The 24,978-nt window shown below is 49.4% G+C and overlaps 1 protein-coding gene across 1 annotated transcript in view; it reads right to left on the minus strand.

The window, feature by feature from the left end:
* The window catches only part of VIPR2 (vasoactive intestinal peptide receptor 2), a 73,239-nt gene that overhangs the window by 18,583 nt on the left and 29,678 nt on the right, over positions 1–24,978 (minus strand). The window contains exons 4-5 of the mRNA XM_082398752.1: positions 24,707–24,804; positions 6,992–7,089 (exon numbers count right to left, since the gene is read on the minus strand). Of these exons, the coding sequence (XP_082254878.1) occupies positions 6,992–7,089; positions 24,707–24,804 (196 nt within the window). The remainder of the gene's footprint in view (positions 1–6,991; positions 7,090–24,706; positions 24,805–24,978) is intronic.

Here is a 24,978-nt window from a genome sequence, read left to right on the forward strand (position 1 = left end):
ATTAAATGGGTATGCCCCTAATAACATAACCTTAAAATATATAAAGCAAACAGTGAAAGAAATAAAAGAAGAAATAGACAAGTCCACAATTATAGTTGGAAATTTTAATACATGTCTGTCAGTAACTGATAGAACAAGTAGTTAAAACAAATAGTAAAATTTAGAATATTTAAATAACATGATTGACAAAATTATGTAAATGACATATGTAGCATACAAACCAATAACTGTGGAAATTATATTGTCTTCAAATGAAAATTAAACTTTTACTAAAATAGACCACATTCTGAGTCATAAATCAAGTCTCAACAAATTTTAGAGGATTTAATTCATGTGGTATGCTCTCCGATTACCATGAATTCAGCTAGATTACCATGAATTAAGCCACAATCCAACTTGTTATTAATTTTCTATTCAGCTTGGAAATTAATCTATAGCCTTCTATAGCCTATGAGTTAAAAAATAATAAAAAAAAGAGTTTAGAAAAATTAGAACTCAATGATAATGGAAAACACATATTTAAACTTAAAAGATGGAACTAAAGCAGGTCTGAGAGGGAAATGTGTAGGTATAAATAAATGCATTTTAAACAAAGGAAGGCTGAACATACACCTAACTTAAGAAGCTAGAAAAAGCATACCAAATCGAAACCAGAGAACGCAGAAGGAAGGAAATAATAAAGATAAGAGCACAAGTCAGTAAATTAATAAATAAGCATACAGGAGAGAAAATTAAAGTCAAAAGTTGGTTCTTAGAAAACACTGATAAAACTGATAAAGCTTTATACAGTAAGATTCATCAAGATACAAAGAAGGAAAATAAAAATTACCAATACCAGGAATGAAAAAGTAGATATAAGTATAACTCTTACATACATGAAAAATATAATAAGAGATATAGAAATGTAGATGAAATGAATAGATTCCTTGAAAAATACAACTTATAACTAACATAAGGAGAGACAGAGAATATGAATTGTCATATGTCTGTTTCAAAAACTTGAACCTAAAAAGAAAACCTTCCCACATGACAACTCTCCGCCCAGATGGCTTCATTGGTGAATTCCACAAACGCTATGGAAGAAATAGCACCTTATCTAACGCACACTATTCCACAGAATAGGAAAGGGGGGCTATTTCTTATTCACCTTATTGGACCAGTGCAACTGTCATATCAAAGCGTATTTTACGAGAAAGGAAAATTATATCAAATTCATGAATGGAGACACAAAAATCCTCAACAAGACATTCATAAACTAAACCCAGTTATATAGTAAAAGGATAATATATCACAACCAACTAGGGTTAATTTTAGGAATGAAAGGTAGATTTAATATCAGAAAATCTACCTATGTATTTTTTCACATTAAATGAACAAATGATAAAAACCATCTGCTCATCTCAATACACACAGAAGAATCAGCACCCATTCATGATTAAAAACTCAGAAAACTGGGAATTGAAAGGAATGCTCTTAATCTGGTAAAGAGTATCTTCAAAGTATCTGCAGCAAACATCATGCTTACAAGTGAAATATTGAGAACTTTCACTCTGAGCTCAAAAATAAGAAAACGTGGTCCTCTATCATCACTTCTATTCATAGTGTGCTTCACAAAAACATGAGTTGCATATAAGAAGAATCCAGATGAATTTACAGAATAACTATAAAATTCATAAATAAATTTGGCAAGTCTGCTGAAGCAAGATCAATATACAGAAATCAATTCCTTTTCTAAACGTTATGTATACACAAATATATACAACAGCATAAACAAATACCTCAGCATGACTATCAAAAGACGTCCATGATGTTTACTCAGAGAACCACAGAATATTATTGAAAGAAATTAAGAAAACCCAAACCAATGGAAGGATCTACTATAATCACTGGTTGGATGATTCAAAACTGTAAAGACGTCCAGTCTATCCAAGCTGATCTACAGATTCAATGCAATCCAAAATGAAATCCCAGAAGAGTTTTTTTAATGGCTCCTGACAAGCTGATTAAAAAAATTCACATGTAAGTGCAAATGACCAAGCTCTTCCTAGTGAGAAAGAAGAGCTGACAGATTTACACTGCTGGAAGTCAGGGCTTATTATAAAGGTACAGCAATTACAGCAATGTGAAAATGGCACGTGATCGATAAAGAGGGAAACAGGACAGAACAGGGCATCCAGTCCCGTGATACACAGTCACAAAGATGCCTTTGCAACGCACTGGCACAGGTGGGCTTTCCAGGTAATGGTCCTGGAGAAACTGAATACACCTACAGAGAAAGCAAATGAACCTTAACCCCTACCTCACACCATACACAAAAATAAATCACCAGTGGGTCATAAACCTATACATGAGAAGTTAAAGTAATAAAAATTTCTAGATGATAACAAAGAAGAACATGCCAGAGATATTTTAAACAGGCTCAGGAAGCTCTGACCATAAAGACAGATGGTCAATAGGCTTCATTAAAATGAAGAACTTTCGCCTATCAAAAGACTCATTAGGGGGGTGTAAAGTTGAACCACAGTGCTGGAGATAAAATCTGTGATACCCATATCTGATGAAAGGCTGCTCTTACAGGACTCCTAAAAATTAACTTAAAAAAAGAGAGACAGCTGAATAGAAAAATGAGCAAACACTTGAAATGGTCCTGCAGAAAAAAAAGTTTCCAAACACATTATGTCATTATTCACCAGGGAAATGCAAATTAAAAACACAATTCTATATTATTACAGACAACGGGGGTGGGAGGTGGAGTGGAAGGAATCTCCGCGAGGCAGGTGAGCACGTGCAGTACCTAGAGAGACCACACCTGTGCACGGCCTACGACAGGAAAGACATATAAACGTAACATAAATGTGAGTATAAATATAAGTGTGCACACACACACACACACACACACACACACATCTGGAGAACTGTGTACACGCGTGCAGGAGAGAACTCACAAGAATGTTCACAGCGGCGCTGCCTGTGGTCGTCCCAAACCGAGAGGCACCCACGTCTCCGTGGACATTGAATGAATAAATGAGTTGTGTTATCTTCACACAGCAATAAAAAAGAACAGGATAACCACACGCAACAATTCGGATGAACCTCCCTGCAAAATGCTGAACTGGGGAGACTTGGGCGTTCCTTCTGTAAGATTCTAAAATAGGCAAAAGCAACGCGTGGTGTCAGAACTCTGAGTAACGGTCACCTTCTGGGAAGCGGGTGGTGACGGACACGCAGCGGCCTGTAGATTGGCTCCTGGTGCCAACCCTGCTGGATCGCGACCTGGGCGCTGTGCTCTCTGGGGACAGGCGTCGCGCTGCACGTGGAGCCCTGCCCACGTCCCTGCACGCACACTTCACTCAGAAAAGTCTATTTCTGTGTATTCAACATGACCCCGGACCTCAGTAATGACGACATGAAATACGCCACGGGAGCGGTTCTGAAGCTCAGTGACCCTGCGCTGTGGTCCGGCGGCTGCAGGCGCGACGCTGCCTCGGCTCTGTGTGCTTCTCGTGCTGGGAGCTCTCATCTCTCCAAACCCTTTTCTCTCTTTTCTTCTTTTCTCTGCTCCTCCTCCCTCTCACCGCGTCTCTCCACTGAGTGGGGCTGGGGTTTGCTGCTGCCCCCCAGGTGGGCACAGCCCCTCCAGGTCAGCAAGCTGTCCAAACGCGTCACGTTGCCGGGTCTCTCAGCGATGTCTTCACCACACATTTAAAGTTTCATTTCCAGGTACAGGTCTAACGGATGATGGATGTAACCGAAAGTGTGTCTCCAGATGAGCCAGGCTGGGATCCGCCCCTGATGGTGGCGTGAATGGACTCCCGAAGGTGAACGGGGTGAAGGCGGTGGTGGACTGGGACCCTGCACTCACCCGCTCAGCAGCCTGGGACACACGGCACCTCCGAGGCCTCCTTCTCTAACTGGTAAAGCTGGGACCTGAGAGCACTTACCTGGTGGAGGTGTCGTAAGGACCAAATTAACAAGCCCCCATGAAAAGCATGGCACAGTGTGTTAGCAATTAACTGCTGCTATTCCTGGGCCTGTGAGGACCGGGGCTGCCTCGTCAGTGCCTGGACCACAGGCCGCGCTCGAAGGTGCCAGCAACAGTGACCACCCGCAACTCCCACACAGAACTAGGCCCTGCGTTTGATACTCAAGTCTGCATGACCTTCGGGAAAGAAAGAGATGACGAAATGAGATGCTCCGTTTCTCCGCTGTAAAGTAAGAACCTAAGTGTCCATTGACAGATGAATGGATAAAGAAGATGTGGCACATATATACAATGGAATATTACTCAACCATAAAAATAAACGAAATTGAGTTATTTGTAGAGAGGTGGATGGACCTACAGTCTGTCATACAGAGTGAAGTAAGTCAGGAAGAGAAAAACAAATACCGTATGCTAACACATATATATGGAATCCAAAAAAAAAAAAAAAAAAAGCTTCTGATGAACCTAGCGGCAGGACAGGAATAAAGACACAGACGTAGAGAATGGACTTGAGGACGCGGGGAGGGGTAAGGGTAAGCTGGGACGAAGTGAGAGAGTAGCATTGACATATATGCACAACCAAATGTAAAATAGATAGCTAGTGGGAAGCAGCCGCATAGCACAGGGAGATCAGCTCGTTGCTTTGTGACCACCTAGAGGGGTGGGATAGGGAGGGTGGGAGGGAGACGCAAGAAGGAGGAGATATGGGGATATATGTATACATACAGCTGATTCACTTTGTTATACAGCAGAAACTAACACAACATTGTAAAGCAATTATGCTCCAATAAAGATGTTAAAAAAAAAAAAAGAACATGGTTGCTTGATGCTTTCTTAGCTTATGGGCTATATTTTGGAGAATAAATGTTCGATGACTGCAAAGAATTCTGTTTCCTGGGTGTAATCACCAGGACAATGGAGCGTGTTATTTTTTTTCCCCTCCCCCCTGGAGCATGTTATTTTTATAACATGGATTTTAGAATTAACTCAGTCTCTCAGCTCTCCAGGGAGGTGGCATTGGCAGATGGAAGTGGGAAGGGTGCCCGAGTTGAAGGCAGAGCCTGGGACTGTACTCCAGCCCTGGGCTCTGGGCACTTTTTCCTGGGATCATTACACACTGAACCAGCAGAATGACAGCCAATGCAGACACGTCCTTTTTCTAACTAAGAAGTGTCACCTGCAGGTGAAGAATGATGTCCACGTAAAGAAGACTGTGATATGCATAAAACCATTTGAGATTCTCTTAATGGATCATGACCATATTTGCAATAATTCCAAAATGCTATTGCTGGCTAGTTAAATATGTCATGAAGTACTAACCTGAGGGAAATTGCTGTGTCAAGACTATGGATTGCTCAATATAGGAGCTCTTTAAAAACAAACTGAAATTTTTCTAATTCAAGTTACCCTGTGCTGGCTTACCTCCCTAAATGTTTTCTTTCTTTTTTATATTTAACAATTTCAAGATTTAAAAATGTACAATAAAATACAGAAGATAGCAGAACAAATATTAATACAATACCAGTGTTTTTTTAAGAACTTTTTTTAATCATATAAAATATGATAGGTCTTCCCCACACTTTTCAAAGTGCAGTTCTGGATTAAAGGCATTGCCTCATTCTTTCTGAGAATTATCAACTACCTGACACAGCCGAGATGCCTGAAACTAGAGGAGCACCAGTTAACGTCTGCTGAGATCTCCGCTACCTGCTCCATCACCTCCACTCACTCATTTTTCTTCCAAGTATGGATCTCCTCATGTTCTAAAAACACTCCATTTGTTATATCACTGATTTTATATGAAGACTGGCCAACATTTGAACTATATTTTAGCAAAGAGAAATAAGATATGTGGTGTGTGGGAGGAAAATAAAAGTGGAGTTGGTGTTGCCAAGAGAACCTCCAGATGGAGCCAGAGGCCGCGAGGAAGTGAGGCCACCACGTCTCAGGCGGACGGGATCTGAGCTCTGACCACTCACTGTCTTGACGAGGCGTCCAGAAGGTCTGCACAGTGTTCCAGAAACTCAGATACATATCAGATCCCATCCCCCGAAAAACTCGTGACAGCCTGTCCCTTAAGGACAATATTTCCTTTTGCATCAGAGCCAATCCTAACTCTTGCCAGACAACTTTAACAACCTGTGGCTTTTGCCTTTACAAGCCCCCGAATCCTTCTCTTCCCTGGAACCCTCTCAGTTTTACCTGAGTCTGTGCTTCTCGAATTGCAATTCCTGAGACCCCAAATAACGCTCTTTGTTCTCTACAGATTGTTTTTTGACAGGTGATCAAAACCCTGTTAAAATAAGCTGGATATCACCCATTTTACTTAAGGCTAGTGATGCTTAAGACATGGATTTAGTCCTAAAAACTAGAACCTTTTCCCAGATAGAAGCATCTACCTCCCCCCTTGAACCCTGACCACCAGCTGCACAACGTCTGTCATTAGCTCCCAGAGACCTAGCGAGGGTCCAGGAGCAGGGGAAAAGCAGGAGTCATTCAGAGAGCACCTCCCACAAGCCATGTAGGCTCCATCAGCCTCCATGTAGACGCACAGAGAGGTTAAGCAATTTGTCCAAGGTCACACAGCTGCTAAGAGACTGACCCAGGATTTGCACCTGTCCTCATGCTCCTGAACACATGACAGTGTCTCTTAACAGAGCACCCACTGTGAGGCCCAGATGTGGGTGCTTCTGAGTGGGAGGGGAAGGCCAGGGTGCCTCTGTATTTTCAAAGCATTTGCATATTGCTGTTTAGTAAATAACAGTTGAACTGCATTCTTATCCATGGTCAGTATTGTCTCTTCATATGAGAAATGCAGAGTATTTAAATACAAACGTCAACATTAGCATCATATTTCATGCTGGCATTTTCCCAGGGAGTTTGGTTGGCTCGGCACAGAGGAGGGCTTGGAGCCAGTGGTTTCTGCCCTCCTCTGATGGGCCTAGATGGCTTAAATGGATGATTTCCTGTCTCACGTTTTTGGCAGGATTGCTCATTTCTGCTACTTACCTGAAGAGGCAAAGAATTATGCTTCCGGTTGTAAGGGAAATCAGAGAGACACTGTAGCCCAGGGTGTAAATGGCCTTCACCAGAATATAAAACGTGATCTGAAAGAGAGGAAAATGCATCTGTAAGCTCCTGGTGGCCGGCATTGGACAACGGGCCGGGTTCCTGATCCCACCGTGCGTTCCCTCCAGGTCGGGCTGTGGGCGGCTGATGCTGGCACACACGAGGCAGCATTGTCTTGGAGTTCCACCTCCATCCTGAGCCAGAAATGCACTCTAAACACCCACCTGTTCCCTTATAATTCATTGTGAACAACCCGGGACGGTTTCCATAAAGCAAACCTGCCTGGAGGGAGCCGCCTGGACGTGGGGACCACATTCGGAGGAGGCCTCAAGGCGCCGCCCCGAAGCAGCAGCTTGGACGCGCTCAGCCCTCCGGGTGGGAGAGAGGAAAACCACCGAGCTCGTCTTAACCTCCGGCAGCGAGCAGCCCGCTGAGGCGGGCGCTGGCCCAGCCCTGCGGTCTTCCCCGAGGCCACCCTGCCAGCTCCCGCTAGAGCCAAGCGGGTCTGGACCAGGAAGACAGCGCCCCACATAGGGGCTGCCGCCTCCCGCAGGGTGTGTTCTTGCTTCCCCAGTGAATTCCTGGAGTGATCTGGGTCTTAAGTCAGCGAAGACGGCGGAGCTAAGCGTGAAGAAACGGCAAATCCTGCCTCGAGTGACCCCGTCCGAGGCCTCGCACGTCGGCGTGTGGGATTTGTCGCTTCGTGGCTTCCAGCCTGCGGGGGAGAAAGCAGAGGGCGAGCTGGGCTTCTGAACTGTCCTCGGAAACCCTGATTTTAGGTTCTGTCCCTCTCCTGTTCTCCTCCTGACGCAGGATTACAGGCAGGACTCGGGTGTTCGGAGCAGCTGCCACTGCGTCACCTGTGGCAACGGTTCAGGTTACACAGTTGGAAAATGAAATATTTCAAACCCACTGAAAGCACAGAAAACAACGTGATGACCACACACACACCTGCAGACGGACGCCAGAACCAAACCGGCAATTGAGTAAAACCACGGGGGCCCAGCGCCGACCCCGAGGCTTGACCCCGCCCCCCGTGTGCCTTTCACCTTCACGCGTGTGTCTGTGCTGCGGTCTTGACGGGGTTATTGGGTGGCTTCTGCACACGCACCCCCACCCTCATCAGCTGTGCTGCGTGCTGTCCTGCGCCGTCTCACCCTGTTTTTTAGCTACCCGCCCTTTATTATTGCTTTAAACTGTCTTTGCTGGGTTTCCCCATGTTTACCTTTTTTTCTTACATTTTTCTTGCTTCTCAGTTCTTCCTTCTGGTGTCTTCTTTCCCCCGAAGCACACTCCTTAGCACGTTTAGTGGGGGTCTGCGGGTTGTGGACCCATCGGTTTTGTTTCTCTTTCAATTCTGAGCAGCAGCTCAGCGGGTGGGTTCTGAGTAAGGACGAGTCCCCCACGTGGGAGGCGGCTGCGTCCGTGGGTGGGCAATCTGTCTTTAAGATTCTCCGCAGTTTGGTATGTTCTAGTTTCATCACAGTTGCCTGGCTGTGGATTTCCTCTTATTCACGGTGCTTGGGGTGGTCGGGGTCTCCGTCTCTCCTGCTGAGGCTGTGACCAGATTGATGCTGGGCCTCCACCTGGTGCCCAGAAGCTGCTCTATTTCCCACCCCCTCGTCCCTCTGCTGCATTCGGGCAGTTTCTTTGGATCTACCTTCCTTGTTCCAGAATTCTCTTTTCATCTGTATCTGATTCGCTGTTTGATGTATCTACTTGATTTTCATTTTTTAAAACTATAGTTGATTTACAATGTTGTGTTAGTTTCAGGTGTACAGCAAAGTGATTCAGTTATATATGTGTGTGTGTATATATATATACATACACACACACACACACACACACACACATATATATTTTCTTTTTCAGATTCTTTTCCATTATATGTTATTATAATAAGATACTGAATATAGTTCCCTGTGCTATACAGTAGGATCTTGTTGGTTATCTATTTTACATATAGCAGTGTGCATATCTTAGTCCCAAACTCCTAATTTATCCCTCCCCCACTTTGCCCTTTGGTAACCATAAGTTTGTTTCCTATGTCTGCGAGTCTGTGTCTGTTTTGTAAATAAGTTCATCTGTATCATATTTTAGATTCCACATATAAGAGATATCATACGATATCTGTCTTTCTCTATCTGACTTACTTCATTTAGTGTGATAATCTCTAGGTCCATCCATGTTGCTGCAAATGGCATTATTTCATTCTTTTCTATGGCCGAGTAGTATTTCATTGTATGTATGTACCACATCTTCTTGATCCATTCATCTGTCGATGGACATTTAGGATGCTTCCATGTCCTGGCTATTGTAAACAGTGCTGCTATGAACATAGGGGTGCATGTATCTTTTCAAATGATAGTTTTCTTTGGATATATGTCCAGGAGTGGGACTGCTGGATTGTATGGTAATTCTATTTTTAGTTTTTTAAGGAACCTCCATACTGTTTTCCATAGTGGCTGTATCAATTTACATTCCCACCAACAGCGTAGGAGGGTTCCCTTTTCTCCACACCTTCTCTAGCATTTATTATTTGTAGATTTTTTTTAATGATGACCATTCTGACCGGTGTGAGGTGATACCTCATTGTAGTTTTGATTTGCATTTCTTTGATAATTAGCAATGTTGAGCGTATTTTCATACGCTTATTGGCCATCTGTATGTCTTCTTTGGAGAAATGTCTATTTAGGTCTTCTGCCCGTTTTTTTTTTTTAAATTAATTAATTAATTAATTTTTGGCTACGTTGGGTCTTCATTGCTGCGCGCGGGCTTCCTCTAGTTGTGGTGAGCAGGGGCTACTCTTCGTTGCGATGCACGGGCTTCTCATTGCAGTGGCTTCTCTTGTTGCAGAGCACGGGCTCTTGGCACACGGGCTTCAGTAGTTGTGGCATGGGGGCTCAGTAGTTGTGGCATGGGGGCTCAGTAGTTGTGGCTTGCGAACTCTAGAGCATAGGCTCAGTAGTTGTGGCACACGGGCTTAGTTACTCCGTGGCATGTGGGATCTTCCCGGACCAGGGCTCGAACCCATGTCCCCTGCATTGGCAGGCGGATTCTTAACCACTGCGCCACCAGGGAAGTCCCTGCCCATTTTTTTGATTGGGTTGTTTGGGTTTTTTTTGTTGTTATTGAGTTGTATGAGCTGTTTGTATATTTTGGAAAGTAAGCCTTTGTTGGACGCTTTGTTTGCAAATATTTGCTCCTATTCCGTAGGTTGTCTCTTCATTTTGTTTATGGTTTCCTTTGCTATGCAAAAGTTTATAAGCTTGATTAGGTCCCATTTGTTTATTTTTGCTTTTATTTCTATTGCCTTGCGAGACTGACCTAAGAAAACACTGATTTGATTTATGTGAGAGAATGTTTTGCCTATGTTCTCTTCTAGGAGGTTTATGGTGTCCTGTCTTATATTTAAGTCTTTAAGCCATTTTGAGTTTATTTTTATGTATGGTGTGAGGGAGTGTTCTAACTTCATTAATTTACATGCAGCTGTCCAGCTTTCCCAACACTACTTGCTGAAGAGATTGTCTTTTCTCCATTGTATATTCTTGCCTCCTTTGCCAAAGATTAATTGACCGTAGGTGTGTGTGTTTATTTTTGTGCTCTCTATTCTGTTTCATTGATCCATGTGTCTGTTTTTGTGCCAATACAATGCTGTTTTGATTACTGTAGCTTTGTAGTATCATCTGAAGTCTGGGAGGGTTATGCCTCCCCTTTGTTCTTTTTCCTCACGATTGCTTTGGCAATTCTGGGTCTTTTATGCTTCCATATAATTTTTAGGGTTACTTGTTCTAGTTCTGTGAAAAATGTCATGGGTAATTTGATAGGGATGGCATTAAATCTGTAGATTGCTTTGGGTAGTATGCCATTTTAACAATAATGATTCTTCCAATCCAAGAGTATGGGATAGCTTTCCATTTTTAAAATCATCTGTAATTTCCTTTATCAATGTTGTATAGTTTTCAGCATTTAAGTCTTTTAACTCCTTGGTCAGGCTTATTTCTCAGTGTTTTGTTCTTTTTGATGCAATTTTTAAAGGGATCTTTTTTTTTTTCTACTTTCCCTTTCTGATATTGCATTGTTAGTGTAAAGAAATGCAACAGATTTCTGTATGTTTTAATTTTCTTTTTTTTTTTAAGGTCTATTTTTTCTCCCAGATCAGGTCCTTTTTAGAGTATCTCATTTTTGGTTATTTTCAATTTCTTCTTTTTTTAAAAAAACATTAAAAAAAATAAATTTATTTATTTTGTTTATTTTTATTTTTGGCTGTGTTGGGTCTTCGTTGCTGTGCACAGGTTTTCTCTAGTTGTGGAGAGCGGGGGCTACTCTTCGTTGTGGTGCGTGGGCTTTTCATTGCAGTGGCTTCTCTTGTTGTGGAGCACAGGCTCTAGGTGCGCAGGCTTCAGCAGTTGTGGCTCACAAGCTCAGTAGTTGTAGCTCATGGGCTCTAGAGCGCAGGCTCAGTAGTTGTGGCGCACGGGCTTAGTTGCTCCACAGCATGTGGAATCTTCCTGGACCAGGGCTTGAACCCGTGTCCCCTGCATTGGCAGGCAGATTCTTAACCACTGCGCCACCAGGGAAGCCCTAACAAAACATTTTAAACGCACTTATCTGTATTCTTTGCCTGATGAATCCATCGTCTCCAGTTTCGAGGATGTAATTTCACTGTTCGTCATCTGCTGACTGGTTCTTTGTGTCGTTTGTACATTTAGGTGTGAGCTGATCTTTGGGGTTGATCTATGGGAATTTGGGAGGCCTGGGCAAGGATTTCCTTCCAGGAGAACCCGTGTTTGCATCTGCCAGGCTCCCTGATGCTACCAGTTCAGGAATGCTCTACCTGGATGTCTCAGCTCAGAGTTTCCATAGTGGGCAGCATAGCAAGAAAACCCAACTTGGAGGAAGGCACACCTGTCGTGACAGATTCTCGGGAAAGCCTGGTAGATGGGAAGGAAGACACCCCAACAGGGGAGCTGGCAAAGGAAACAAGTTAATCATGACCTAGGAAAAGCCTGCACCCATTAGCAATGAACCAGGTGCAACTAAAATAATAAGATAGCATTTTTGTTTGTTTTATAAAATTGGTGATAACTGAAACAATATGAAACTGCTGGTGAAGGTATTAGCTAAATGGGCATCACATCTCTTCCTAGTGGAAACATGCATTGGCACATTTTTTGGAAAGCCGTTTGACAGTATAATTAAAAACATTAAAAATATCCTTGTCTTACTTCACATCCTTTAACCAGGAATTTGAGATGTGTGCACAGGTTTGTTTATTGATTAAAATAACAAGATATTAGAGAAAACCTAATTTGTGAACAATTGAGTAAATTCAGCATATTCATAAAATAGAATATCACACTGCCCTTAAAAATCTTGTTTTCGAAGGATACTGACTGATTTAAGAAAATGTTCACGATACATTTTATAAAACAAAACAAGCAGAGTGTACATTAAGTACAATGGTAATTTTGAAGTAAATACATAAAAACGGGGAAGAGACGGGGGTGGTGTACTGCTCACATGTTCCTCTTGGAAGGTCCCCCTTTCCTGTTCACACTAGTGCATGTATGATCAGAGGGGCAGAAACAGGAACCGGTTACGCACGCACCACACGAGACCAGTGGCTGTTCACGGGTTTGTAACAGGGCCTTCAGTCTTCAGTTCCCAGTAAAATTACTATCAAGTCCCTAAGGGAGAAAATACCTATTTTCTTTATCACCTGTAACATCCATAATCTGCACCACAGACTTCACAAAACAGAACTAAAGGTGCAAACCCCTGGGGGAAACACAGTGATTCCAGGGCTCATTCTCCCCTCCTAACTTCTTTTAGATGAGAATGTGCTGCTCCCCTTCCGGGTGAGGGACTTATTTAAATGTTTTATTGTAATAATTTTTTGATACACAAAAGATTTATTCCAAATGTCTGGCTGAATTTAATATTCATTTTTGACCCTATCAGGATAATAGGATGACATCCTCCCAAAACTCGTTCTTATGAGCTTTATGAGTTTATAGAAGTCTTAGGAGTAGACATCTATAAGGACTTGTTTTCCTTAAGCTAACAAAAGGTGATCAAAGAACATGTAGGACACTCTGCAGTTTTTAACTCTTTTCTTTGTAAGTATTTTGGGCATCCACTATGCTTGAGGTCCATGAAAAGGAACCTGCCATCTCCTTTCTTATCCTGAATAAACATTCACTTTTATATTTAAGGTTATATTCTTTTTCTTACAGAAAGTCCTCATACTGTTTAAGCGTGAGGCCCACAGGACGATTCCTGGGCGTGTGGCCTCACTCGGTGTGGAGAGCAGAGGAGAACCTGGGTGGGGGGCACTTGCTCCCGAAGGTGATTAAATGACAGGTGTCCACGAACACCGGTCTGCACTGGTGGGCCTGAGAATGTCGCCAGTGGGATGCCTGAGGGGCAGGTGGGGGACACATTTCCAGGGCTTCGGCATGAGCCCCCCCCCCCCCGACACCGGATGCCCACGTACCAGGATTCCTGCCACTGTGAGGTTTTACCAGGGAAAATGTTCTCAATCACGTGTTACAATCGCAAGTTTGAGACTGGATTTACTTGTAAAAAAGTAGTTGAATAAGTGTCGCCATCATCACATGATCAGGCAGCGAGGAAAACAGTTCAGGAATGCTCCCCTTTCTCAGCGCTTCTGAGGGGCCTGTGGTGGGCAAGCACGGGACCCGCCGCTCTGAGCCTTCCGTTGGGGGTCCTGCCTGGGAGGAGATGGCGGCCCTTCCCCACTGGCTGTCACCCAGGGCGGCTTCCTAGTCCCCAGCAAGTGTGTGGGACCGGGTGACGTGCAAGTCCTCTTCCGGCTCTAACTTTCCATAATCATACATCGCCCTGGAGCTACACGGCATAGCCCTCCTCAAGGAACACTGAGGGCTGGCCAGTGTTTCCAAACACTGAGTCATAACTAGGCGACTGAAGCCTCCGTTTGCCTGGGCCAGGCCTGGTTTATGTCTGCTGTCCCGGAGCGACTATTAATAGCTCCCCTTTTTCTCTTGAGAGGCCAGGTTTGGCCAACCTTTTATACGATAACCCTATTTATAACCCAGTAGTGGGTCATGCAATCAATTTCCTAGGTAACAACCAACATTTAAAGAAGGTAGCACAGAAAATGTGGCTTTGTGAAATGTCTGTGTTGGGTCACAGTGTGAAATGCATTTCCAACTGTGGATTTTAATTAAAAAAAGTTGAAAGCCCCTTGGCTGGACCAGAGGCTCCTGATTCAGGAAACTCTCTGATTAGAACCTCGCCTGGCCCGTCGCCTCACTCTTCGGCTGAGGTGAAGCACCCTGCGTGTTCTCTTCTGAACCTGCTGATGCCACGTGCATCGCTGTCTGGGAAACAGTGGCTTCTCCCAGGCCTTTTAGTAACGATTAACCTTCGCACGAAGGGCCGAGGGGATGCAAGTGAAACCACCACCGCTACCCAGCATCTGTCTAAGGACGGGTCCCCCTTGAACAGAAGGCACAGCCCCTGTCTCCGGGGTATGTAGGTCTTGCTGGGTAAATAAGACCAACACAGACCCCGAAAAATGCTGACCCGTGTCTCTCACTCTGAACTCAGAGCGAGTGGCCGAGGCGTGAGCAGGGGCCGGAGGGCAGGTGGTGGAGAGGGCAGGGGCACCTCGCAGCTGAAGGGCAGCACGGATGGGCGGGTGGCCCGGAGGAGATGTGCCAGGTGCTGGGGACCCGGGCGACGTCGCTGGCCGGTACGGCAGGGTCGTCTGGGCTCCTGTGGAGACGCTGGTCACGGGTGATACTCACTCTGCTTCTCCCCGGCTCCCCACGGCAGCACCTCAGCTCTGATTCCTCGGCCAGGTCTTCGGGCTCCTCCGAGAAGGCGCTGCAGGGGCCCCCTCACGCCACGTCCTGTGTGGCAGCAGGCAGAGGGCCGAGCGGGCAGAGCGCGCTGAGTAGAGTGGCCGGTCCGGGGCCTCTTCTCGTGGCGGCTTTGGAGCGGGGCTGCGGAAGGATCTCGGAGCCCGGGGACCGGCAGCCTTCGCCAGGGCCCAGGGACAGCCTCTGTCTCGGGGGCAAGGAGGTGCCCGTTCTCACCTTGAAAATGGAAGGCTGAGGCTTCTTTGTTTTAAAGCAAATGTGTTAGAGACCATCAGAAATGACAGCCTGTTTTCATGGGAATGTGGTCCAAAGCGCACGCAGGTCATCAAAGCTACTCCCATCTCAGATTCAGGGCGAGGGAGGCTCACGTCACGTTTGCAACAATGTTATGGGTTGAATTTTTCTGCCTGAAAGTCGTTGGCAAACATCTTTTAAGATCCACCTATTCTGCTTAGGAGACTGTAATGATAACCTAACAGTGCTGGGTGCTTTGCAATTTACAAAATATAACACAAAAGTTAATTCATTTACTTCTCCCAGTGGCCTATGAAGGGGCAGACGGAGTATTTTTGCCACGTTCCCCTCACACAGATGGGGGACCTGAGTCCGGGGTGACAGGTCAGCTTAAGACCACGAGGCCACCAAGGCGCAGGGCTGAGAGTCCACCCGCACCCCAGTGTCCCCTCCTTCGGAGGGCGCCCTCCCTGGGGGACGTTACTTGTCTGTTTCAGCGTTCTTCCTTTAAGAGGAATTGGTCAGTTCTGCATGTGAGGAGCGTGGACGGCACCACCGCATCCTAACAATGAGTAGAACTCTGAAAGGACTGGAAAATCAACCATCTCCTTGGGTCCACGAGACAAGGGAGGACACAGGACAAACAGCTGCCCCAGGACAGTGGGGAGACAGGTGGCAGCAGCAGCTGGGGGTTCCCAGAGCAGAGTCATGAGACTGACGGTTAAGCTGCAGGAATGAAGACAGTGGTGTGGCCAAAAGGACAGACAAGCACGTCAACGAACAGAACAGAGTAAAGAAACAGACCCGTGTAAACAGTCACTGCTCTTTGACAAAAAAGCAAAGGTAATGCAATGGGGCAAAGACAGTCTTTTCAACACATGTTGCTGGAACAACCGGACATCCACATGCAAAAAATCAACTTAGACACAGACCTTACACTTTTACAAAAAATAACTCAGAATGGGTCATAGACCTAAATGTAAAGTGCAAAACTATGAAACTCCTAGAAGATAACATAGGAGAAAACCTAGATGACCTTGAGTTGATGATGCTTTTTAAAATACAACACCAAAGGCACCACTATTCGTGAAAGAAATCATTGATAAGACGGACTTCAATAAAATTAAAAAATTCTGCCCTGTGAAAGAAAGTCAGAGGATGAGAAGACAAGTCACAGACTGGGAGAAAATATCTGCAAAAGGTACATCTGATAAGGATTGTTATTCAAAACATACAAAGAACTCTTAATGCTCAACAATAAGAAAACAAACAACCCAACTAAAAATGGGCCACAAGCCTTAACAGGCACCTCGCCACAGAAGAGACCGGATGGCAAACGGGCAAATGAAAAGATGCTCCACCCCGAAGCACAGACCGTGTATCATCCAGCTGCACGAACGCAACCAAGAGTAAAATCCACAGCCAACAGGAGCCTGGGGACTCTCTGGGGCTCGAGGTTAAGTTCTGTTCACTGATGAGACCGTGGATTAGTTCCCCTCAACCATAAAAGGATGATTGAAAACAGCGCATTACCTCATGGGCTTGTCGGGGGATTAAATGAGATAATCCATGTAAAGAGCTTGTAAACACTCTTAGTAAATGCCCCTAAGTGGTTTGATTTCACAATGAAAACCATTTTTATGAGGAAAGAGATCTTCAAGGTTATTAAGTCCAACGACCCGAGTCCTCCTGAGTCAAGCCTCCTTTGTACACAGTCTGCCTCACAGAGGGCCTGGAGCCCCGCACCCCTACGCTCGGCGTGGTACCCGCTGCCCGCGCGGCCCTGACCAGCGCTGCGGGGGAGGGGGAGGGGACGGGCGGCCGGAAGGACAGGCGGACGGGCAGAGCTCCTGCTGACGGCGGCTCCCCCTTCAGTCTGTGGGTGGTCAGAAGCACTGCAGGGGCCCAAAGGGGAGACGCAAGCAGGCCGGCTTCGCGCTGGGCCTCCTCCAGCCTCGCTGGGGCCCTCAGGGCCGTCTGAGGAAGCGGACTGACCCCAGGGGGGCGCTGGGCTCTCAGGTCAGAGGGCGCTGGACAGCACTGCCCCGGGCGGCAGCGACCAGGCGCCCGTCACAGCCAGCCTGGGTGACACACAGGTGACATCGCTCTCCTTGTCCCCGAGATCACCTCTCTGCTGAGGACGAGCGGCGACGTCGGGAAGGTGAATGATGCTTCGTGGGGGGCAGGAGAGGGGGGCGTCCACATGGTCACCATGACTGATGCCCACTCGCCACAGGGCTGACTTCCCATAGACGCTGCACTGCTGTGTAGCTGGGAGCAGGGGACCTGGCGGCTCGGCCGGGGGCCCGGCGGTGACATCTAGAGGAGGTGGCGCTGGGGGTGCGCGTCTGTGTCGCCAGAACGGTGTGACTGGCTGGCAAAGAGCCCCTGTTTTCAGTCACTACGGGGAACACTCCTTTGTTGGTGTGAACGTGTTAGAGGAAAACGGATTTTCTTTTAAAAACCCAAATACGACGTTTCTGAGGCAAAGAAACATCCACAGATATTCTGGAGCAGTTTCTCCCACTGAGACCTATTTACAGCACGAGCTTATGACAAAGAAAAGGCAACCGGCAGAGGGATCGGGAGCCTTTGCTTTGCTACCAAGCGTCCTCACCTTGGGCAGATAACCCGCATGTGATTCTGGAAACATCAGACAAACCCCTCAGAGGGCCTGTGAGGTCTGTGAGGTCGAGGCCGACCTTCAAACACGACACGTGAAAGACAGAGAAAGGCCGAGGGGTGGGAAGAGGCTGGGTCACGCGCGCCAGTGCCGCCTCTGCTGGTAGACGTGCCCCGAGAACCGTCCTGGGACCGAGCCAGCGGGTTAGATGACGCCGTGTAAAACTCGGAATCTCCCAGGTCTGGTGCCGGTGCCGAGGGTACAGCACAGCACGCCCTCCTTTAGGAAAGACAGCCTCGCGGCTCACGGGCCGAGGGGGTGCATGTGTGCAGCCCAGGCGCCGCGTCCGCGTGCAAGCCCGCCGCGCACCCGCGCACAGATCGCGGAGGCCGCAGGGCGTCCCCGGCCAGTGGGCTCCCCTGCACCATCCCGGCAGCGAAATCGCCTCAAAGCGGGTTTCAGGACACGCACGACAGAGGGACGTTTGCTCGCTGCCCTGTCAGGGCCCCTGGTGGGAAGCAAATGTCACTGAGAAATGATTTGTCCAACAGCGTAAACTTAAGTGTTTTGGGGGGACCTAAAATTTGATTTTATTTGAATACAAGAGTAAAGTATCTGCTGATTTTTGAGAAAGTAGAAAATATAGCCAAACTGTTAAAGGGAACCCGCAGTAACGAGGCCACTGTTGGTCCTTCATCAGCACATTTCCTGGCTTGTGGCCTCTCCAGGCCCATGTCCAGCCGCTCGAGTTCCCCACATCACACCCATGAGACAGGTGGTGTCAACTTGACAATTGGTAGGTGAACCTTTCCAAAACTCTGTCTTCTTTTTTCTAGGTCTTTAACAGAGATTGCGAGTACCCAGTAAAACAAATATTGCTAATTTCCATATTTTCTTCAATTATCTCTTAGGACCACAAACTTTTAGTCCTGAACTTGTACGTCACATGGAGAAACTGACCGGATTGTCCAGTGAATGTCCTGGTTGCCCCCAACCTGCCCCAGAAACGGTGCCTTCCCTCCCGTCCCCACCGCGAGGGCCTGGCTGGGACGGCCGGTGCACCCAGCTTCGCCGACTGCCAGCTGCCTGGGCCCCAAATGTCTGTTTCCCCAGGCAAGGCTGTCATGTACAAGCCCAATGAAGAGGGGGGCATCAGGGAGATAGGACCCTCCCTCAGAGACCTGTTTCTGGCTGAGACCGGCCTGGGGCCCCCAGCCCTCTGCCGGGGCCCCAGCCCCGAGTCCTGCCTGATGCCCCAGCCCTGTGGACACAGCTGGTCCCCATGGTTGTCTTACAGAAATGGCCTGGTGTCCGCAGTGGGGTGGGCTCGTGGCTCGGCCCCCTCACCCCTGCAAGGCTGGGGCTGCCTGCCTCACAGGCACCCTGCGTCTCCTTCCCTGAAGACGGGTTGTTTCTCTGTATTTCCCTGGACACCTGTATTGCTTCCTACGCGCTCCTGAGCTTTTCTCCATTACTCCCCCCTAATTTCTGTACCCTCATCTCCTTTCTTGTAGGAGAACCTCCCAGAGCCAGGCACCCACCCTGTTTCTGTAGATTTCCTGGCTAACCTCCTCTGCCTCACCCTGTTTCTCCTTTGGCCTTGGAAAGACTCACTCCTTTATCGGGCAAGTGTTAAGCACCACGCTTACAGGTTCAGTTGAAACTGGCTAGTAATCGTGTCTGTCTCGCGAATCTTCGGATCACGCTCCTGCCGGCGGTCAGATCTCTGCCTGGACCGTCAGCGGGCGGCGTGGTGTGTAGCGCTGGTTACGGCTGCCGCCCAGCCCCGCTGGCACCGCTTCCCCGTCCTGACCCCCCAGGTCGTGCCCTGCCTGCCTCGCTGCCGCTGACCCAACCCACCCCTGTTCAGTCACCATGGGGAGCACTCCTTTGTTGGCGGGGACGGGTCAGAGGAAAACGGATTTTCCCCATCGTTTGATGAGCGGTCCAGGTGGGAGCGTGGCCCTCACGTGCCCCTGAGAACCACGGCGCAGCTCCTTCCCGCCCTTTGATGCAAAATGAAGCGAAGCCACTGCCCTGGGTGCTTGTCCGGAAGCGGAATGCAATCGGCCACCGTATCGGAAGTGAGTGTGAGGCCCTCCTGCACCCCCGGGTGCTCCACTCCTGGTCCAGTCCCGGCCTCCACCTCCCGCAGGCTGCTCAGCATGTCCCTGCCCACCGTCCTCTGACACGGGGACATCGGGGGTCCTGCAGGGCCTGGGAGTGAGAGGTCGAGGGCGCCTGACATGGAAGGACTGAGCACGCCAGGGATGGGGACCCTTGGGGAGGTGACATTAGCGGTCAGTGGGAAAGAGTTACTGCAATGGTCTGAAAGCTGAGAAGAGACTGCAAAAATATTTTTAGGAATATGGCATAACATGGAAGAAATGTGTTCACTCGAAGCATGGGAAGGTTGAAATGCCAAACAGTTCTCTTGGCTAAATTTAGCAGAAGTGCTCTGTATTTAAGAACTATAGTAGCAGATATATAATGCAGGAGACGTATGGGCTGCTTTGCCTGGTGTGTCCGCCCAGCACAGGGTGCCGCGTGCCACTGACGCTGCTGTCCTTCGGCAGGGCGGCGGGGCGGCGGGGCGGCAGGCCGGACGCAGAATCCTATGTGGCGACTGAGTCGCGGGTGGTGGCCACGGAGGGGGGACAGCCCTGGGGTCCTTCTAGATTCATCTGGGACACTCCCAGTAAATGGAAAAGGAGACCACCCTGGGCGCACGAGACTTGTCATGGGTGCTCATTTCTGGCACTTTTCGTGTTTTGCCAACTCTCAGCATCCCTGGGAGATCAGAGAGGCGGGAACACTGGGCAGCGGGTGGGACACTGAGGCAGGGAGGCTGGCCAGGGAGTGCTCTGACCAGAAGCCTCCAGACAGCCGTCGGCGGAGGAAGGAAGTCAGGACACCAGGGTCCACCCGACGGGCTGCAGCACGAGCCACCGGGTCAGAAGAGCCCCCGGGTCTGGGGCATGATGGGTCAGGGGGCCTGGGGGGGCAGGTGACCAGGCAGACGACACCAGGTGGAATGACCGCCCGCCTGAGGCTGAGACCTTGATGCCAGAACAACCTCCTTGGTTCAGGAGACCCGTAGGCTCCCACGGTAAGGGTGGGGGCAGTGAGAGGGGCTCGTGGTCTCCGGCTGGCCTGCTCTCCCCGCAGGCTTCAGCAGGCTGGGACAAGGGAAAAGGGGGAGGGGAGCTGCCGGTGTGGCCCCCGTGGGTCTGGGGTTGGCAGGGGGGTCCTGAAGCCTCTTAATGGGATTAAACCCTTTATCCAAGGATTGAAAGAAGAAAGGCCTAAGACGAAGATGCGCACACCTGAGGCAGGTTTTGCTGGGAGAGGGACACAGACTGGGGAGGCCCTGCTTTACGGAAAGCGGGATGCGGTGACGGGGCGTCCCGAGCCGAGCCTGGCTGGCCTCAGGGTTTCACTGCACCAGGACACGCAGGCCCTGGCCACCGCCACCCCGCCACGACTCTGCGGGCTTCCCTGGTCCAAACGAGCAGAGCTTCGCAATCACGGCTCCCGCGTCGTCCAAGGGGTCCTCTGGGGTCTTCAAACTCTTTTTTCCTTCACGGGACTGCCATTCCCGACTGCTTTGTCTCTCAATTCCCTCACTGTATGTGGCTTTGGTGGAAGCTAATTTTTTCCCTTGAATTTAATTAATTTTGAAACCAACAAAGGTTGCACACACGGCACCCAGGGCAGAGTTTGGCTGCATGAGCACAGGAAATCCAATTAAAATCGTAAAACTGGGAAGAAAGAGAGTGGCTGATGAGATGAAGAGTGGCGTGGAAGCAGGAGTCCCCATGGATCGAGGGGCCGCCCCCTCCCTCCACCCGGGGAAGGCCCGTCCCGGCCTCGCTCTGGGCAGCTCAGCGTGCTGCGGTTTTCATCTTCCAAGCGACTCCTTAAACAACCGGGAATTCGAAGCGTGAGAGCAGTGGAAGCTGCAATCAGGAAGAAAATTATGCATTTTGGTCTTGTGCCATTATTTTCTTCGCCTTCGCACATTAAAATATTTTGAGTTTCTAATCCACTAGCAGGGAATATGCATTCATGATAACTGCAGAATCTCTGAAATGTTTGAGAACAAAAATAGCTCTTCGCACCGGACAGAAAAGCATTAGGAAATCACAGGTGCTCTGTCCTCATGGGCTCCGAGCTGACATGGTTCCCACGACGATGTCCTTTACAACCACTTTGGGCTCTCTGTAACCCGAGGACAGAGTCGGAACGTCGCGGTTCCCGGGAAATGTTTACTTGTGGAACAAGCACAGGCTCTGAATAAATGCTGCTGGCGAGGCCTCAGGACGCTGTGTTCTTCGCCTTGACGTGTGTCCTGAGGCCTCGGAGGTACGAGTGCTGGGCTGGCTGCCGAGGTGGAAGGGAGATGTGGGTGATGGAAGGCGGCTGCCGGGACCCCAACCCACCCACCCCTACAGAAGTCTGGACACTCTCCAGCCGCTGCCCCCGTCCTGCAGGGCCACCTGGGAGGCAGGCGGGATGTGACAGGGTCCCGCCCATCGTGGGGCTGTCATCACCCCTGGTCAGAGTTCAGGGTCTTCAGAACGGGGCCTGGGACGCTTTTCTCTATGGAAACAGCCCTGAAACTGGGGTTAAATTCTACACGATTTAAGGTCTTATTCTTAGACACCAATAAGACGGCTTCCTGGTTTGGACTGAACAGCAGTTTCCTATGAGTCTGGAACCTGAGATCCCCTCATTGTCCCATGAAAACGTGCTCGGACCCTGATTCCACGAGTGGCCTCTGACCCGGCTGTGCACCCGGCCACCGGCAAGCGCGTGGGCAGTGGCATTTACGCCCATCCTCCAGGGAGCGGGGAGGGGAACGGCGGACGGCGGAGGAGGCTAAACGCTGCCCGAGCCTCGGGCCCAGCGTTGGGGGGGCTTCACCATTTGTGCTGCTGTCATGGGGGCCACGTGAGACCTGCCTCTTGGCCACGCCCATGGGGAAAGGCTGGGCCTTCTCCGTGGGATCCTGTAGAACAAAAGGAATTCGTGCAGAATGCCCCAGGGGCACAAGTCCACGGTGGGGGCGGGGAGGGACAATGGCTGGGAAGGGTCAGCACAGCCCTGGCCTGGCTGCCCGCCCAGGTGTGTCCCAGGCCCATTGCTGCTGCTTCCACCTGTGTAGGGAGAGCGGGGGGCCTGGGAGTGGCCCCTGAGGAGGGGGTCAAAGGGGCTGGCTCTAGTCAGAATGGTGGGGCCCTTGGCCATGTCACATCATTTCTCTAAACCTCAGTTTCTCCATCTGTAAAGTGGGTTGTCACCCAGACTAAATGAGATGAAGGGTGTGCAAATGGGGGGGCATCGGTCAACAAGCACAAACCTGCAGTGATAAGATGAATAGGTTCTGTGTCTCACCAAAAGCAAAGGGAGGGGCCTGCCTGGTGGCGCAGTGGTTAAGGATCCGCCTGCCAATGCAGGGGACACGGGTTCAATCCCCAGGAAGATCCCACATGCCGCGGAGCAACTAAGCCTGTGCGCCACAACTACTGAAGACCTCGCACCTAGAGCCTGTGCTCTGCAACAAGAGAAGCCACCGCAATGAGAAGCCTGTGCACCGCAACGAAGAGTAGCCCCCGCTCGCCGCAACTAGAGGAAGCCCGCGCGCAGCAACGAAGATCCAATGCAGCCAAAAATAAATAAATAAAATTTATATTTAAAAAAAACAAGCAAAGGGAATCTGTGAGGCGATGGACTGGGGAATCATCTCATATTGTATACATGTGAGAACATCACATCGTGTACGTTAAATATATACCACGTCCATCAGTAAGAAGCACACGACGCAGGGCTCAGAGCCGCACCACCACGGTTACCCTCACTGACCACCGGTCACAGGTCACTTGTCATCCAGTTAGAGGGATACCGGCTAAAATACAAGGAACTTCCTTTCCTAGGGTTTACTAATTTGGTAGGAAAAGAATCGGCTTTAAATTGTAACTCTTAGTGAGGAGAGCAAAGAAAGCCCCTCGTTACCCAGGAAAAGTGATGAGACAGCCGCATCCCTGAGGGCCTCACCTGGGGGCAGGACCCAGGGACAGCGGAGGTGAGGTGGCACGGGCGGGGGGCAGGAGGCGGGCCTCGGCGGCACAGACACGGTCTGCCCGCACCGCGTGGGCTCAGGCGTGGGCGGCAGGCACTCCCCAGGGCCTCACACCCGTCATCAGGGAGCAGGTCTGAAACAGCCCGGCTCCCGGCTCCCAAGGCCCTAACCTGTCCACACGGGGTCACAGGGCGAGCGATGGGTTTCAAGGGGAGACACTGACCTGGCTTTCTGGTGGCAAACAAAACAGACCCCACCACGGGCACGGCCGGGTGTGGGTGCCGGGCTGAGGGTGCTCGCCGCTTAAAGGACCGCGTTCCCGGAGAAAGGCTCTCCTCACACTACGCCTGCCCCAAGCCGAGTCCCCACCACGGCCTGACAGAGGCACCAGCGGCCAGCCGAGCCTGGGCAGCCCACACCAGCGACACGGGCTCTAAGTCTGCAGAGATGCTCCAAGTTTGGTTCCCTCCCTGCTGCCGGCTCAGAGCTAAGAAAACAACTGCATGGCTTCTCGACCGCCCACGGGTGGCAACACCTTAAAGGGAACAAAGAAACCCTCATGGCAGAAGGGACACTGGCTAAGCTCAGTTCGGCAGGTAGAGCCACTCTCGGCGTCACCTTCCAGATACACCACAGCAGGTGGAGAAAACCAGCCTTTCCCAGCTCCAAGATTACGGAACCAGCGCATAATTCCAAAGGCCGGGCGGCTGAACTGAAACCAGGGACCTGGCGGGATTTGGCCAGAAGTGGAAGAACACCAGAGTGAGGCTTGGAGCAGCAAATGGTCACGGTTTACCAGGCACCTCGGAAAAACGACCAGAAAGGGAGGCCCACGCAGCCCTTACCGTGCTCTCATCCTCGGGGTCACTGTAGCCGCACGCATCCATGAAATCCGGGAACGTCTCTGACCACCCGTCACTGGTGCAGTTCTTGCTTATGTTTCCTGGAAGGTAAAGGCCAGGTGTCTGATCTGCGCGTCAGGACTGGCCCGGGTGGCCACGGCCCCCGCCTGCACCTACGCCGGCTTGAGGGGCTCCCTCTCCCTCGGGGCCGGCGAGGGGCCCGGGCCTGAACCCGGGGCAGCTGCTGCTCAGGGTGCGTCCCCCTCCTTGGCCTC

Source organism: Balaenoptera borealis, assembly GCF_965194805.1.
Source record: "Balaenoptera borealis genome assembly, chromosome: 7".
In the NCBI taxonomy this organism is placed as follows: domain Eukaryota; kingdom Metazoa; phylum Chordata; class Mammalia; order Artiodactyla; family Balaenopteridae; genus Balaenoptera; species Balaenoptera borealis.